We start from the raw sequence: 18,144 nt of genomic DNA, 5'->3' as shown, positions 1-18,144 counted from the left end.
TCTCGGAGGCAATAAACCTGTATTCTTCGAAGCAGGCACCCTCCGAACACCACAACAGAGGTTGCTGGAGGCGGACTGCCTGCTTTCACATCAGGGGCTTGTGACTCAGCACTTAGTCACGGAGCAGGAACAGAGAGGAGTACCTGTACAGCAACAATGTAAACGGTCTTCAAAAGCAGGATAGTAATTTTCACTTTCCGTGCAGCGAGACGGTCGGCCCTGTTTGCCTCTTTAAATCACTGAGTGGCGTCACTGCTGGAGCAGAAAGATTCACTTGGTTCTTTGGTTTCCAGTGTATGCACGCACGCACGCACGCACGCACACGCACGCACACACACGCACACACACACACACACACACACACACACACACACACACACACACACACACACACACACACACACACACACACACACACACACACACACACACGCTGAATAACACGAGAAAAGTGCTCAAGTCAAGTGGAAGCAATTTGATGACAAATACAAATAAATGAAAATTGCAACACAAAAACAGAAGCTTGAAAAGGCAGATGTATAAGTTCACACAGAAAGGTAGTTGTGAAAAGTATGTCAAGACCATCAAAAAGCTATTCTGAGAATTCGTGGTTGTTCATTAACCTTACCTAAATAATTTACACTGTTACAGCCTGGAGGGAAAACAGGGTTTAAAATATAAATCTGTCAATTTGATCTGACCAGAACAGAAACAAAGCAGCATTCATAAAAACAGAAGTTTAATTCTACGAATAATAATTATTAATGATGTTTGTGGGAGACAATGCAGACACACGCACACACAGAGACAAATGTGTTGTTCGTGCCAATGAGGTGTCTTCATCTCCATAAGGACAGCAGGCCAGACGGAAATGAGCCCTCTGTTATTTGGACTGAGTGTTGTCATTAATTCTGTCTGCATCAAACCCAGCACATGTTATTTACACTAAAGACCACAATCTGGCTTTGAAGGACTCACTGAGGGAGGGTGTGTGTGTGTGTGTCTGTGTGTGTGTGTGCGTGTTTGTAGGTGGAGGGTAGGGGTGTCTTTTTTCAGTTGAAGGCAGCCTCGTGTTAAGTCATCCACAATGACTCCTGAGTGCCAAGCAGCTTTGTTCTTCTCAGCGTCTATATCATTTCAATTCTAGTCTATCTAGTTTTTTTTTCCAAAGCTTGTGGCTTAGCTTGATTTTATCATGCTTGGTCTTGCCATAACAAATCTAGCTAGCAAAATACTATACTCATAGCAACAAAATATGCCTTGGAGAGCTGCTACAAACTTTGTTGTTTCAAATAAATTGTAATTTTTTTTTTCTTGCTTTAATTCCTTCCTTTGTTTTGGCCTTTGTAGTGGAGCATAAAGCTTTTTAATTAAAGGATAAATCCAGTTCTAGATCTTTTCCCCCTAATTCTAGGACTCACTCTTCAAAAGTATTAATGTTCCACTCAAAAAGACAAATCTGAGGAGCGTAAACTCCAACAGGATTAATGAGTTAGTTGTGTGTGTAGAGACCAAAGCCAAACTTTTAAGTGTCGTTAAGAGGACCTCTTCTGACCTGGTTAGATTACCATGGTAACTGCATATTTAAAGATGCATAATGCTGCATATTTATTTCTATTCTTAGAGTTTCCTACTGAAATCAGCTGTACAAATCACTAGTTCTTTTCCTGATGACATTATCAAGAGCAATACAGATTCTCAGTTGTAGGGATATTTTTTATTTCCAAATCTGTTGAGCCAAACTTTGCTAGATCAATATCCATATATTCAAATAGGAATGCTGAACAAATAAGTATATTTTTATGCAAGCTCCTGATTTGCTGGCTGGTATGTTCCACACTTGTGATACTGCTTAAAAATCAAAGCAGCCATCTTTATTTGTCACAGATAACAACCATAAAAAAAAAAAAAAGACTTTCACTTCGGCTTGAATAAAAAAAAAATGTTATTTCTATATATCAGCCATTTCCCCTGGTGTTAGAAATAAATGGCAGCAACGAAAGAGCACTTAGTGATACAATAAACATGGGTTAGGGTTAGAATTTACAAATTTACAAGTTGCTGCCTGTGGACATTTGAAATGTACTTGGCAAACTGAGTATAATCCATTTTCTGAACAATAAAACAAATGTGCCCTTTTATGACCCTGATGAACAAATCCTGGATTAAGAAGGAAAGGTAGTAACTGTTGTTGTTATGCTGACTATGTCTAATAGGGTTCTTAGGTTTTGTTGAGCCAACCACTGCTTCTTTAACATCGGCCTAGAGACCTGTCAGCAACCATTTGCCAACCACCAGTCACAAATGGGAAAAATGTGTATTCCCTAATGAGTTAATGCTTCCTGGCAAGTCAACTTCTTAAGTCTCATTCATGCAGGCCTAGAGACTCATCAGCAACCTGTTAACTGTTGATCGCTAGGGAAAGCGTGTATTTTGGCTGCCGACAGTGGTTTCTGGATGTTGCTGGAAGTTGCTAGTATGAAATTAGTTGCAAAGAGGTATACGGTGCTGCACTGAAAACCTCCTTGTAAATGCTTTATTTGCTAATAGGTTGCTGTTGTTCTGTATGACAGACAGCAGCAACCTGGCAGCAAATACAGGCAAACTACTCAACAAGTGGTAGTGAAAGAGTGAAAAGTGGTTTAGTTTGTGCTACTCATGGAGGAAAATTGTGAGTCGTTGCAAATTAGCTGGTGTCTTTCACACTAACGACAGACAACCGCAGCAATCTGCTAGTGACCAAAGCAATCATAAGGCGGCTTTTGGTGCAGCATCATCTTTGCAGCTGAGCTCGGCAGACGACCACTCACAACCAGTCAGAAACATGCATTTTTCTCTTGATACCAGTGGTTGACAGATGACTGCTAACAGTCCTCTACAACTGTGTTGTTGAAGCATAATCCAAAGAAAGGTCTGGCTGTGTTGAACTAGCTTCATACTACTCCTCTGGGTTTGCAATGAGTTTTTAAAAACATTGAACTTAAGATGATCAGGTTTAGCCAGACATTTTCAGACACTGGATATGTAACACTTATTGCTTAATTGAACCCTTAAAGTGAAATAGACCAGTCTTACATTATTGCAAACATAATACTAGAAGTGATGGAACAAGCCATCATGTAAACTATGTGGAAGATTTAACAATACACCAAGAGGTGTTATTAACTCGGTTCTATTTTGATTATTACAGAATCCAAAACTGTTCCTACTGCTATGCTGTGTGATCATACAGGTGCAGCTGTGCCATGTCATATCGCCAGTGATGTCAATGTACGTTTTTACATGATATAAAAGTATCATATTGCAATATTAATGATATGGTTGTACAACGAGACTAGCCCAAGCATATCTGAGAACGAGAGCTGTGTGGCAGCCTCTGATGATGATTTTGTGGCTATAAAGATAGCTACATCAACAACCTCTAGAAAAACACAATACTTTGCAAAATATGCAAGAAGACTGTTACCGCTTAAGGTGCAAACACAACGCTTGTTTCACCACTCGAGGTAAAGACACACTCGAGGTAAAGACACAATCGAGGTAAAGACACACTTGTCGAGCACAACCAAGGTATGAAAGCACGCGAGGAGGATATATTAGCAAAAGTAAACAAATGACTCAACCGAGCATCTCTGGATCAGTCACTCGTTGCACTCCATATGACAGGAAGAGCAAACGGTGGATAGAAATTACTGATGCGGTTACCTGGTGGAAAATCAGGGCCTTAAGCAACTGGTTAAAAACCTCAACCTATGATAAAAAATATTTTTTACCTGAGATGTTTTAATTCACTTTTTAATTTGTGGCAATATGCATGCCGCTAAAGAGTTACATGGTTAAGTGACTTTAGTCATAGCACTATATTACAGCACTTCACTATCCTGCTGCTGCTGGCAGCTTATTAAAATAAATTCACACTTTAATTTAAGTAGTTTGTCACCAATGACAGAAGCTCGTTGGAAAAAAAAGGATGGAAAATGCTCTTCATTTGTTTCCGCGAATAACCCTGCTGCCTACAAGCTGCAATCATGAGAAAACATTGCTTTTTTAAAATTTCAGAAATATCATTCTTGGAAATTTCCTTGAAATACTGTGAAGTAATTTTGTGTCTATATTGCCCACACCTAGTTGGAGGTATGTAATCAGCATGTAATAAACTAATAAAATAAAGGAATAAATGCCGCTTAACTTTGTCAATTAGGAATTATTACTGAGTTATCCCCAATTAGCCTCATTACCTCAAACTGTAACTATGTCATAAAGAAGCATTAAGTCTGTAGACATAACACCGTAGAGCACAGCATTTGAGAGAAACGACAACAAACAAAAACAAAAGGGTGTCTGGTCATCTAGGTAAAAGCAAAACGTTGCCTTTCTAAAAGCAGGCTACTTACTTAGCCACAGTTACTGCTCAGCAAAGCTGTGCCCTACTTATGAAACAGTACAGACATTCATGAGTTTTGGTTTCTCCAAACAATTTTTGCAAACTTCTGTGGACACTCATCGCACTTTAAGACCGTGAAAGTAATTGCCAGCACTGCAGAAAGCTGCAGTATTTTTAAGATCATAATGAACTGATTCTGTTCCCACTCTTCTTTAGACTTTCCAGACTTTCTTTGGTTGTAAATATTTAGCAGTTTGTAAGACTAAAACCACACCATCTCCACAACAATCCAGACTTTTCAGGAATGATGCTGACATTCTCTAGTGTATTTGGAAATTACAATGTGAGCTCGTAACAGGCTTTGATGCTACAATTGTCATGAAACCAACACAGCTCATAAATGACCATTGAAACTTTCAATTAAGTCATGAAAAATGTCCAAAAGTAGAAAGGTTTGGGTTTCTTCAACCCACGAGAAGTTACATAGCTTTGTGGCTGCAACAAGTGCATGTCTGAGAGGGCGGGCTGAGCTGGTTGGACTGCATGTTTCTGTGTACCACTTTAAAGCGTCGCTAATGTTTTATTACTGAAAACAAGAATGCTTTTGTTGAAGTGTAAAATGTTTTATTTATGTGCTGAAGATGTGAAAGTAAAAACAAGCATTTTCAGCTTTGAATTTCATGCAAAACAGTCAGCGCTGACAGTGACTGACAGCTGCTGCGTCGCCCTTGTTGTTGTGTAGAATGTAAATGCTGCCATATGTGGAGCCCAGCACGTCTAATTAAAACTTAAAACACTTGATAATAAATCGTCATGATGGGAAATTACCAGCAGTCACAGCAGATATGGTGACGGAAAAATATGCTTAGTAGGAAAGTTCACTCTAGCATCTTACCATTACACTGAAGTCCTGCTGTGCTATTAACATCTACAAATCTCTTTCGGTTCCATAACATAACACTTGACACAGTCATTTAAGACCAGATCTATTTTTTGCACTGTTTGCCACTCCATTTTTTTCATATTATATTTCCTAACTTGCCTTGACAGACTAAAGTTTTAAATTGTTCACAGAACAACAGTGATGGGACTTTCTGCACTCACAATGAGGCATTAGACTCAAAGCAGACTGTCAACATGTTTTGCTACAAAATTCCAGATGTGTTCATGCCATTTACTTCCCTGACTGGACTGAATGATACTCTTCGGTAAGATAAAAACAGACTTGTTTTATATATGTTTACAGCGGTGCTACAGATTCGTCCATTAGCATGCCATGTTTTGTTGTAGAACTGCATTTTTACTCATTCTGTGAACTGTACCAAGTACTCTAGAAGTTGCAAAGTTCATTTTCCAGACGTTTTTCGGCCATTTGTGATCGGTGTAGAAACCCCCAACACTTGACTCAAAGCGCTTTCCCCCACTGTCTGGCTTGCGACGGCTAATGTTTTCCAGTTGCTTATTCATCCCTTCTTTTTTCTGTGCTCCAAAGGGACTTTTTACCTGAGTCAGGATTAAGCTATATCGGCGTAGTGGAAACACCCGACCTGAGGCTGCTTGTCTGCCTGCACCTCCTTAAACCAGACTGAACCCTTAGGCTTACACATTGGCTGAACATGGGTCAATGAAACTCCTGACAAACTTGTGGGTGTTACAGGCATCAAATGTACAGGGACAAATGAATAACTTCCCCAGAAACCCAGGCACAACGGATCACACGCATATTGCGAGAAATATTTTGTTTTTTGATTTGCTTACATCATTTACAGAGCGACTGTTTTATCATAGGTCATGACTACAAGTAGGAACATGTAAAGCAATGAAGTTACGGGCAGCATGAAAAAGAAATTAAAACCACCTACACTCAGGTGTCAGGTGAATATTATGACTGGCATGTAAATCATTCCTCTGCAGACTTGGTTGTGTGTTCTAAACTGAATGAACCAAGGCTCTTATTGTTTATTAAAGTTATGACTATACAAAGAAAAGGTCCAAGAAGAGGTTAACATGGATGACTGACAAGATTTTCTTTTACTGTTAATGTAGAGTTATAGCAGGCAGAAGCAATGTTTACCCATCCTTAGGTACAATTCTTAAATTGTGTAGGAATTATTATCTGAGGGTTTAAAATTAAAGGAAAGAAGAGTTCATTTTATCTTTCATTTCATCAAGAGTTCTAGTCTTTTCTTTCTTTCTTTCTTTCAAATCAACAGGCTGTTTTAAATACAGATCGTGATTCCAAGTAATAGTTTTTGTGACCTCAACAGTAGACTACAGTAGACAAAGAGAGGCAGTGAGTAGCTGGAGAAATCATTGGTTGATTTATCTGCTAAAGAAACACTCTTTACTTTTGCACAGCCCTTTGGCACCATCTACAGGGCAGAAGAGGAAAATTTCCCTTTCAATGAATTAAAAATACATTGTGCAAAGTGGAAATACTATGTTCAAAGCATATTTCTGTGGGGGAAAGAGTTTGGTTTGTGGTTTTTAAGTTTTACTCGTGTGTCCTTATGTATGTTACCTGGTATATCCTGAAAGGGATGTATCTGAAGCCTCCCTCCTCAGTGGGATATTCCATCAGCTTCCTGTTCATGGCCCAGAACTGGTCGAACTTATCTGACACAAAAACAGACACATAACATAAAAATCACACAAAGATAAAACTAACTTTTTAATAGGTCATCAGTATGCCTATTAGACCCCGTCCCTAAAAGATTACTCAAATAAGTCTTACCATTAATAAAAATTATTGTTATTACACTTTTTTCTTTATATATCACAAAATAATTCAGGCTGCTGTTCCTAAGTAATTCCTTAAAAATCCCTTACTTGATTTCAAACCTTCCTTTCATTCTGAAAACTCTTCCAATTCTTGTTGTAAATCTGCTGTGCGATAGTTTGCAGAGGAATGATTTATTTGAAGAGTTTCAGTCAGAATTTAGAGTTCACCATAACAACGAAACAGCGCTAGTGAAGGTTACTATTTATTTTTTATGACCTTAGACAGTTGACTGATCTGTGCTTGTCCTGCTCGACCTCAGTGTGGCACTCAATGCCACCTACTACATTTTATTACAGAGAGTAGAATACACCGTTGGTATTAAAGGAAATGTACTGTGCTGCTTTCAATTGTACTAATGTGATAGATGCAAACTTTCACTTCCTCACAGACAAAAGTTAGCAACGTGGCTCCACGGGGTTCTCTGCTGTGACCAATATTTCTGACATCACACAGTTATACTGTTAGAAAACGCTGTGCTGATGTTGCTGATGCTGATTACCTTGTAATATTTATCTCTAAAGCCAGGTGACATACATAAACTTTTTAAACCACAGGTACATCTTACATCTGTCATTTTTACTTCTAAATTACGAAAAAAAAAATTTGATTATTGAACAGAAACATGGCGTCTATCCAGGCATTTACTCTGGATAACATTATCCGGCCTCCAGCAATGCACTGAGGAATCTTAACACTCACGAAACAAATGCCTAGGATGGCCTTAAATATACGCAATACTATTAAAATGAGAAACATCTGCCTCAGAGAGCTGTTCTATAAGTCTTCAGTTCATCCAGATCACTGCAGCAACAGTACTAACAGGTCCTGGGTTGCTAGTGGACTGGGATGGTGCTGCTTGTAGTCCCTTCTACTTAACAGACAGTTCTTCCTTTTAATGTCCCCAAATGCTTAGGGCAATGACTCTCAAAGTGTGGGCCGTGAAGATTAAAATGACTCACAGTGACATAATTATATAAAATGTATTTACTTATATAAAAAGTGAATGGAAACTGGTCATAGGAGGTGGTCAATTTGTGGATTAACTCATTAGTCTGGCCCTCATTTATTGCTCTTATTTTGAAGATTGTGTTGCAGTGGCAATGAGGGACACATATGTCTGGGTATCATTAGCAATTTACATAAACAATAAAAACAACAGCCTGTGTTGTTTATGTTTACTACATAAAATTTCCAAGGAAATGCATCACTTTCACTTGAATTTTAATTAGTGTGAAGATTTAAGATTGGGTGCATGGTTTCTATGGGATTTTCTGGTTTTTAAGTGAGCTGGAGCGGGTGCAATATAAAGCACTGTTGTTTTGAGTGGGTGTAACTTAAATTAAAACTGAACTGAATTGAATACATGCCTAGCCTAAGACATGTGCTAGAATGAGAATGAAATTGTTCTTTAACTCTGAGAAACACCAGTTTTCAAACACCTCAGCACCTTCAAATGGAGGTTAAAGTAAAAGATAGAGACGCGTCACTAAAACTGAAATTTAGTGTCAGTATTACTCGGGCCAACTGTCAAAGCAACACAAGAATTTAGTCTTTTAGTTACAGTGTGATCTTTCACCATCAAAATGTTTCCACACAGCATATGCTAATGTCAAACCCCCCACCTGCATCCCTGCCTTACTTTCACATGAACAGTCTGTTTTTCTCTCTCCTGGATGAAAGTTTGAGACCTCTCTGTTTCTGGTCTGTTTTGGATGTGAAAGTTTTAGTTCAGATTAAGTTTCATCTTTCACTTTCATGTCTGGGGCCAACTCCTTCTTTTTGGATAGGTTAAAAGGACTTGCTTCTTCTCTGTTAAATGCAGTTTTAAACAAAACCCTCAGTTAAAAAAACAAGTTCATAACCTTATCTTTTTAAGAATCTTCTAAATTCACTTTTATCTGCCTTTTCATAATAATGTGATATTTTGTTATTTTCACACCACGAGTTTCAGGGGAAAGTGGGAGAGAGACAAGCAGCTGAAGTTTTGCGGGTTTGACACCCTTGGGTTTTTCTGCAAATCTGTTCGACTCTTACAAATGCCACATGCACAGTGTGCAGTTTTGACAGTTATGGGATAATAACAACTATAAGCAAACTATCTGAGAGATAGGCATTAACAATTTTCACATCCATAGAGTATGCAAACTAACCAAAAGAACCGTTAGATGCAGACTTATTTGTAATAATATTCATATAAATGGCTTTTGCTACTTTAAGCAGAATTTATTGTTCAGGATGGCTGGTGTGTTTACTGTTTGCCCCAGTCCAAGGATACCCTGTGTGCCTGCAGTGAGCTCTGTTAATAAATGGAGGCAGGGGAAAAGCACAACCAGTCTGTGGGTCATTCTTGCTTTGCTCCATCAGCCAAAAACACTCTTCTCCATGTCAGCCAGCCATGGAGAACAGTGAAGTTATAACATACAAAGAACTGAAACTGAGTGTTGACAACGTCAAGAAGTGCTCACTGCAGCCACCTTCTGTGCTTTTCATCCTGGATTTTTTTTTATCTTTAAGGGTGTTTTTTTGGCAGTTCTTCTTTTCCTGGTGAACTCTGCTGTAGTTTTGGTCCACTATCAACCAGTCAGCATCTGGGAGACGCATATGTCATCCACTTCCAGCGATGTAGATGTAGCATTTCGGAGGACTGCCCGGGAGTGCGTCAGCAGTCTGTATAAATCCCTCTCTCCACCCTCTCGAAATGGAAACGTGTACACAGACGGACACATTTGCAGAACTATAAATTCCACTTTACACATTTAGATATAAGCGTGACTGGTCTGGAATAACATTTGTGTGCTCTAATAATAACTAAGAAGCAGGCAATTATACAGAAAACCAAGATGACACATTTGCTGCTGAGTGGTCCAAAGGGTGGCTGCCGTCCTGGTGGTTGAAGTGTTTATAGTTACCATTTTAATCAGCTTGACCAGCAGACATTCCAGGGACATCATGTTGCAGACTGGGTTGCAATTCAAAAACAAGCACAAGTTTTACAACAAACCACAAATCAGAGGCATCCAGTTCTCCCTGACACCTCTCCCAACACAAGCTTTGACTATTCTATAAAGCCGGTAGGAGATTAATCTGCTTGGAACGATGATGTGGAAATACAAACTGGTGGGCGTTTGGAAAGAAGTTTGCAAACTCAGACCGTCCCTCTCTTTGGTTTGTTTATGCATCATGATCATCTGCCAATCTGTTTGGATGTATTCTTTGTGTGCATGTCAACGCCACACCCTGAAATGGGCATGTGCGTGTGTCTCACCGTTCTGCAAGCCCATCCACAGCTGTTTGTGGTCTTTCTTCTGCATGTCATTGACAACTTGGCTCTTGTGCTTCAGGGCGTCGGCCTCCTTGATGCTGGACATGAAGTGAGCCTCTATCACAGAGCTGGATGGGCAGTGGAGCAGGTCCTGATCTGGAAAATTCTGACACATATTCACATGGCAAAAATATTTAAAGCTCGATGATGGGGATACCACAAGAAACAGGAAAACATGTTCTCAGGCCATTTTATTTACACATCTACAAATAATTAACTGGCAATTAACACAGTCTTTTTGTCTCTGCTTTGGTTCACCAACCAGAGTAATCCTCTTCATTCATCCCTATTTCAATATTTTGTTGTGTATTTATTTCCAATATTTTGTATTGTATTTGTAGCTGAGTAAGTAAGAGGTTTAACAGAACTTCATGCTTCTAGAAACAAATTAGATAGGAGCGCTAAGACTTGTGATCAGCTCTTACCTTAAAGTGCACAGTGATGCTCCAGGGTAAGACGCTGTTAGAAGCATGGAGGTCAAACAAGACTCCAATTGGATAGTGCCTGTATCCATGAAATGCAAAAACAAAATTATGGTACAAGAGAAAAACCTGTTGAATGTTTGTGTTCAGCATCTGTTCCCAAAGCCAAGAAACTAGTTTTACCCCCATCTTTGGGCTTGGAAACGTTTAAGCTGATCAGTTGCATCACCTGTAGACAGTAGAGTAGACAGGAAGCAGGGAGAGAGACTGGGAGGAAAACACACTGGAGGTGGCCCAGGACTGACTCAAATCCAGGCCCCTGTAGAAGCCTTTCAGCTGGTGAGTTATACTAAAGATTATGACTTATACTAGAGAGTCTAGTCACATCTTTACATAGATCATTTTATCAGGACTTTGTTTCACATAATCCTATGTTTTTTCTTTTGCGCAGTGGTTTGGTAAGTTTAACCATAACATATAATCATAACAGTTTTAATCCTAACTTCCAGTGTTTAGAAAGGGGTTTGTAACACCCTTCGATGTTTCAGAAATGAAGAGGCTTTTCTTCATCAGAGCCTAAAATAATGCATGCATTTCATGTTTGTACTCATATGCTAATCATACTGGTTATCATAACGGTTAAGATAAAATTACTTTTCTATATGACAATAAGTAATTAATGACTACTTTTTTATTTAGCGATTTACTATTACTTAGGCTGTGAAATAGGCTAATCACTTGTGTTGCACTACTGACATCTTGTGGCTACGTGCTGTAATTCCATCTTTATAACTGGCTCTGATTTTAGCAGTCAGTAGACACAAAAGAAATGCAAATACTGGCAAAAGCTTCTGTGCTGTTCTCGAATGCTTGATAGTGGCATGAATACATAGTCCTGACTGCACAACGCTTTAGAGAACATATATGTTTACATAAGGCAGCAAAACAAAAGACAATTACATCAAATAGATTATTTATTCCCAATGAAGAGATTTGACTACATTTATTTTCAAGATGATGCCTAAATATAACATTAAACCCCAACCCAGTTTCCAGATAATACTGCTAGCTGTAATATGGTGTCAGTCTTATAAAGTAGGACAATAAACTAACTGGATCAGCCAAAAGACATTTCATCAGTAGACATTTCTATAAAAATAATCATGACAGTAACAAACTTTAAACATGATAAGCAGAGAATGAGATTCTGTTCTTTTAACATTTGTCTTCCACGAATGCCAAACCACCATCTTACGACTGGAAAAGTAAAACTCCATTGATGCACTGATTGAAATGAGTTCAAACAACAGCAGTTATTCTCTCACCATTTGAGTGGCGTTCCTTCGTACTCGAACCACATCTCCTCCACATCCTCTGCTCTCATCACTTTGAGGAAGTGCTTTTTCACCTTGTCTGTGACCAGAGTCAGGTAGCTCACTCTGGGTAACAGCAGCTGATAAAGTAAGAGAACAGGGGAAGAGGTGCATTAATAAGGGACAGTCTGTTACTTTGAACTACATGGTAGCCGTGGGCTAAATTTAGAAAGTGCACATTAATGACATAATGAGCAGCTATATTGTGTGTCTGCTTGGTTCTTTGTGTATTAACATCCAATATTACAGATGAGTAAAATGTCCTCACACAGTTGTGAATTAAAGACACCTATAAACAATGAATGAATTATTTTGTTATTTTTTCCATTTACTGTGACATATCATATATGTCACATAACAGCAGACAACAATCTATAGAGTAACTGTAGCGTCATGTTGTACATTTTTGTGGTGCATGTGAGCCATGTGGCATAGCTACGGCAACTACATAGTAACTGCTGTTAGATCACAATCCCTCAATTCACTAGAATTAACCACATTCAAAGATTCTTAACACTTAATTTACATGGATACCCTGAAACTTGAAGTACATGTTGGTTGGGACTTGTAAACAAAATAGATTATTTGCATAATCTATGGCCTGTATTCACAGGACTTCTTAGGACTTAAGAGTAGCTACTAGTGATAACTGCGGTATGCTCTACCCTAAAAATAAATCCTGACAGAGGTAAAAAATTTTCACAAAGCACCACAGCCCTTGAAAGAACTCTCAATGTGAAAAAATGTTAGCAGTGGACAGGAGGACTTTTAGAAGGAGACTCATCAGCAGAGAAGGAAATGGTAGAAAGACAAAGTGTAGAGCAACCATTTTTCCTCCAAGTGAGGAACAAATTCGCAGTTTACATATTTGAGTTAATTAATGGGTTTGTTTTGGGTTTTTTTGGTTTGCTTTTTTTTTGAGAAGATCCAATTATCACTAAAGACTAGCATAAGAGATCAGTAAACACAAACTGAAGCTGCCATATTGATATTCATGGTGTGCTGATTAACTCAAATCAATCAATGTACTTAGTTTCATACAAGAAAACACTCCACTTGCTGGATGCCTTTAAACAGCAGAGCAATTGTATCTTTTTTTCTCTTACAGTCTGTACAGCAGCTGATTGAGACAAGGTAGAAATAGTTGTATCAGAAGTGTCAGAAACCATAAAATGGAGTTACAGTGTAGCAGTAATTACTTTGATTTGTTAAACCACAGTGATCTCATTATCGTTTACAGCATTTTCACAGTCTCAAACTATTACACACTTAATTTAAATTGCCACGGTGTTGCTGGTGTAAGTTTTAAAAGCTCATCATTTATTTCCCTTAGGATAAACAGATAAACAGAGTAACTTACAAAATATCCCAGAACGGTGTATAAACACAAGCAAAAATTATAGGCATGTCATTGTACTTCGGCACAGACTGGTTTGTAATTCCAAGTATTGTGTAAATATTGTCTAAAAGCTAGTGTATTCAACTGAAATGTCCATTACATTAGGTCAGTGATTCCCAATTGGTGTGCAGTGCAAGTGCAATTGTGTTCCTTAAGGGAAGTCCAGGTGTGAAACTGGTTCACCCGAAAGACAAAACTCCTAAACACAAACTTAACAATGCGGTGTATGCTGTACAGTGCAGCGAGGAATGCCCAGACCTAGAGCTGGGCGATATATCGAGTTTTTAAAAAATATCGATATATTTTTATACGAGATATAAGATGTGACCATATCATTTATATCGATATAGTCTATGTTACGTTATAATTATACTTGTGGAGCCGCAAGTTTACGCAACGTTACTCGGCCTCGCCTCTCCTTCACTGAACACAACTCCCCCTCCTCCCCCATCGCTTCACCTACAGGAAGCGACAAGATGGACACGGCAAATCTCCGTTAACGAGTTACTGCGCATCGCCCCGTGCGTGGGGCTGGACGGCGTCAACGTGTTAGCTAGCTAACCACGCTAACGCCATGCAGCCCAGAGGTGCTGCACGGACTAAAATCCTTTCATTTTCTCAAAAGTTGGCAGCGTGCCTTATGTATGAATTCTGGTTGGCTTGATGGCCGCGAACCGATTTTATGTGGAACACGGCGCTCAGCAATCTGTCAAAAATGTTTGAGTACGACTTTGGTAAGCTACGGAGCTGCACCGCTTGATGGATTGTCGGAGCATTACGGCTGAGCCTAGCGGAGTGATACGTACTGTGCTTCAACGTAATATTACCCTACTGTGTATAAGGACCATAAATGGCACCTGTTAAGAGACGTGGTTGCGAAGTGGATTTCAAACTCCAGGCTGTCAGTCACGCAGTAGAAGTTGGGAACAGAGCAGCTGTGAAATCTGTCTTTGTTATTGTGCTCAGCGTCTTTTAGTTTACATTTTGACTGCACAATTGTGAGCTTTTTGTTATGCACAAAAACAACATTGTTTTCTTTTATTTATGGAGCATTATTATTTAATAAATGCTCATAATTTATTTTTGAGTAAATTTTATGTACATCTGCTCTATGTTAATAAAAGTGCCTGTGTGACATCTGGGACACAGCTTTGACTAAGAACTCTCTTTTTGTTCTTACTTTATGGCTTTAAAAAAATATATCGAGATATATATCTTATATCGCCATCCAGCTAAAAAAATATCGAGATATGAATTTTGGGTCATATCGCCCAGCCCTACCCAGACCTCTACATCGGAGAGACCAAAAAGCCACTTCACAAGTGCATGGCACAACATAGAAGAGCCACCTCCACGGGACAAGACTCAGCGGTTCATCTGCATCTAGAGGACAAAGGTCACTCTTTCGAGGATGCCAACATTCACATTTTGGACAGAGAGGACAGATGGTTTGAAAGAGGAGTGAAAGAAGCCATTTACGTCCACTGTGAGCGACACCAACTGTCTGCCATCTATAATCCAGTTTTGAGATCCCTTCCCAGACGCCTTAACGCCCACTCACATCCTGGGCCATCTGACCTCAGGAAATCACATGATAGGGTGGGACCAGGTTTCACAATGAGCTCACGCGAAACCCTGGCTGATTGTGACCCACACCTGCTTTCACACCTTGGCTCATGTGATTAGGTAGAGGATCATCAGGGGGTCATTTGTCCCTCTGTGGGGGGAAACTCCCACTGCGTTTAAATCTGGGGCTCTCCACCATTTGACCTTAGAACTGAAGAAGCTTCTCGGATGAGAGGTGAAACGTCTTCAAGCAACTCGAAGTCCAGACACTTTTCTTTCCAAGCTCCTTAGACTACGATGACCTGGATGACTGAGAACCTTCACAGACATATCTATATGTACTTGTATTTGTTTTTTATTCTATATGATTTTTGTCTTCTTGTTCATTTATTTGTAAACCACTGAGTCTGTAACAAACACTGATACAGCAGACATATACAAAAAGTCATGAGCCACCCCTCATTTCTTTGTATTTTCTTTAGATGAATGGAAAATGGGAGCCACAAGTTACTGGAAAAAAGTGCAAACATACATGGAAATACATTGAGTTTCCACACTTCTACCAAGCTAAAAATCTGTATTTGGTATATCTGGTCTATTCGGGTATCCTTCTACTGCATTTTTTATGTGGGATCATAGCCACTCAGATGCTTTCCTAATGGACCAAAATCTGATGGCATTTTTCTGCAATCATAATTCTAGCAATTTTGACCAGATACTCAACACACCTGGCTGAAATGTAGCCCGAAACTGTGACAGTCTCCAATGCACTTTACAGATACACACTGTTCTACGTCTTTCCTGACCATCAAGTTTGGATTTATCACTCCATAATATGTGTTTTCAGTCCATTTCTTGTGTATCCACATCCTTTTCTCCCTGTTTCCCTTCCTTAAGAATGGCTTCTTGACAGCCACCCTTCCACTAATTTCTGATGAGGCTTCAGTGAACAGCAGATAGACAAACTGAAAGATTGCACCTCTACTGTGTCAGATCTTTGCTGTTTTCTTTTCTATTTCTGAAGGGTGTGAATTTCAGATACTTCTTATCTGCTCCAGATAGTGTTTTAGGCCTACAATTTCCTATTCTGCCTTCCACCTACCTAACCATTTTCCTGTGCACCACGCTGAGGTAAGTCATGTTTTCACCTAATAGTTATACGTGAATCACTTTATTGGTGCAAAAATACTATTTTATGCCTGTCAAACTGTGTTACTCTTGGCAGTTTTTATAGATTCAAATAAAGTGATGTGAACAAATGATTTGTTTTCCCCCAACAACACATTATATAATTTAAAACAGGTTCCTTCCTAAATTTATTATACATAGATACAACAGTGATTCATTCCTTGAGTTAGGTTTTTTGCTTCTTTTATGTTTGTATGATTCATTGGACGGTGTAAAGTGGTTTAATATATATATATAGATATATATATATATATAGATATATATTATTTTGAGAATGGTCAGCTACAGGGACTGTACTGAAAATGAGAGCAAAAGGAGCCACAGTGTTCAACGCCACTCAAAGCCAAAGCAAAAAAAGCAACTGCAATAATGTCTGGCTACCTGGAAGTATAAAGAAATGTAATTTTCGCAAGGAAGAACAAAATGTTTGAAAAACACTTTGTTAGATGATACTTAGAACTACACCTATAATCTATGTAGGTTTGACTATTTCACTAATGTTTTCGGTTCAGGTGAGACCACAGCCTGGTCAGCTACACCTCCACACTGAGGTAGTTAGTTCCTTCATTTTGCTTTGACAACTCTTTTACATCATTCTTATCCTAGAACTCCTTGCTGCTGAGTGGATCCTCGGAATGCTTATGAATATGGGTCATGTACCCTTCTGTAAGCAGGCTTACAAAAGTTAAATAAGAGGCTTCCTTCTGACTGTGTTGTCTGAAGGACTTCCTTGAAGCATGCTTCGTCAGAAAGCATTAATCTCCAAAAACAAAAGTTAAGTCAGGCCTAGATTTTGCATCATGTTAGATGAGAACAACTGTACTTACATAATAAGCCTCGGCTTCCCTCTCAGTAACCTCATCTTGGTTCAGAGTGAAGCAGGTGGGTATCCGGCCGAACCAAACGTCTCTCAACACGTCCTTGTCATCTGCCATGCTGCTGCTCCCAGTGGCACATAAAGAATGAATTCCTCAAACAGATGCCTGCTTCAGAAGAGATAAATCGCCTACTGTCAGCAAAAGATCGGAGCATGATTAGCAAGCAAACACTGACAAAACTTTCAGCATCCAAACGCTGAACCTCAGTTCAATAACCAGTGCAAGTTAAGCTAGCACCACGTTGGCGCACTTCAGGTTTGAGTAACTTAGATATCTCTTAAGTAAATTGCCAGTGAAGTTATTTCTAGGTTACAGTTCAGTGATAGGTCGCTACCTATCTCTTAGACCTCCAAAGGAACTCCAAAATTGTCGAACTACGCAGCTGTAGAGCAAAAACTGATGTTAGCTCGAGGGCTAAGTAGGCTAACTTACCCAATGGAAACATAATAAAGAAATGTTTAAAGTCCAATTACAAAGGTACTGATAATATTTCCCACAGACAGACATTCTTACACTGTGAGAAGGAGATGGGGGAGCCTTACTTTTTAGTCGATATTTTGTAGATATATTGAATGGAAAAGGGGCCTATGTTGTCATTCCCCCGCTGACACCGGAAAAACAGCAAAAATATCCAATTTCCCGCAAAACAGCGACCACTGGCGACCGCTATTCTTACTAAACCAACTACAGAAATATACCAAATGATCTGCAATTTTACGTTGAAAAAGACACTAAAATTTTAAAAACAAATATTAAATGCTTAAAGTATTTTAAAGCGTTGTAGGTTTTGCATCCATCCCCCACCAAATAGCCGAGTGGTAAAGAGAACC

At 39.1% G+C, this 18,144-nt stretch overlaps 1 protein-coding gene across 4 annotated transcripts in view; it reads right to left on the bottom strand.

The window, feature by feature from the left end:
* The window catches only part of atg5 (ATG5 autophagy related 5 homolog (S. cerevisiae)), a 49,493-nt gene extending 31,359 nt beyond the window's left edge, over window positions 1–18,134 (bottom strand). For 2 of the 4 annotated variants that reach the window (XM_026183750.2, XM_026183752.2), the window contains exons 1-6: window positions 17,857–18,134; window positions 17,264–17,422; window positions 12,236–12,363; window positions 10,914–10,992; window positions 10,432–10,594; window positions 6,906–7,000 (exon numbers count right to left, since the gene is read on the bottom strand). In XM_026183750.2, the coding sequence (XP_026039535.2) occupies window positions 6,906–7,000; window positions 10,432–10,594; window positions 10,914–10,992; window positions 12,236–12,363; window positions 17,264–17,371 (573 nt within the window). In that variant the 5' untranslated portion in view covers window positions 17,372–17,422; window positions 17,857–18,134. The remainder of the gene's footprint in view (window positions 1–6,905; window positions 7,001–10,431; window positions 10,595–10,913; window positions 10,993–12,235; window positions 12,364–17,263; window positions 17,423–17,856) is intronic. The other 2 variants (XM_026183751.2, XM_080308484.1) reach the window with 1 other exon arrangement.
* Between the last annotated feature and the right edge of the window lie 10 nt (window positions 18,135–18,144).

This window comes from Astatotilapia calliptera, chromosome 11, assembly GCF_964374335.1.
Source record: "Astatotilapia calliptera chromosome 11, fAstCal68.1, whole genome shotgun sequence".
NCBI classification, from domain to species: domain Eukaryota; kingdom Metazoa; phylum Chordata; class Actinopteri; order Cichliformes; family Cichlidae; genus Astatotilapia; species Astatotilapia calliptera.
This window is presented reverse-complemented; position numbering and strand designations above follow the sequence as displayed.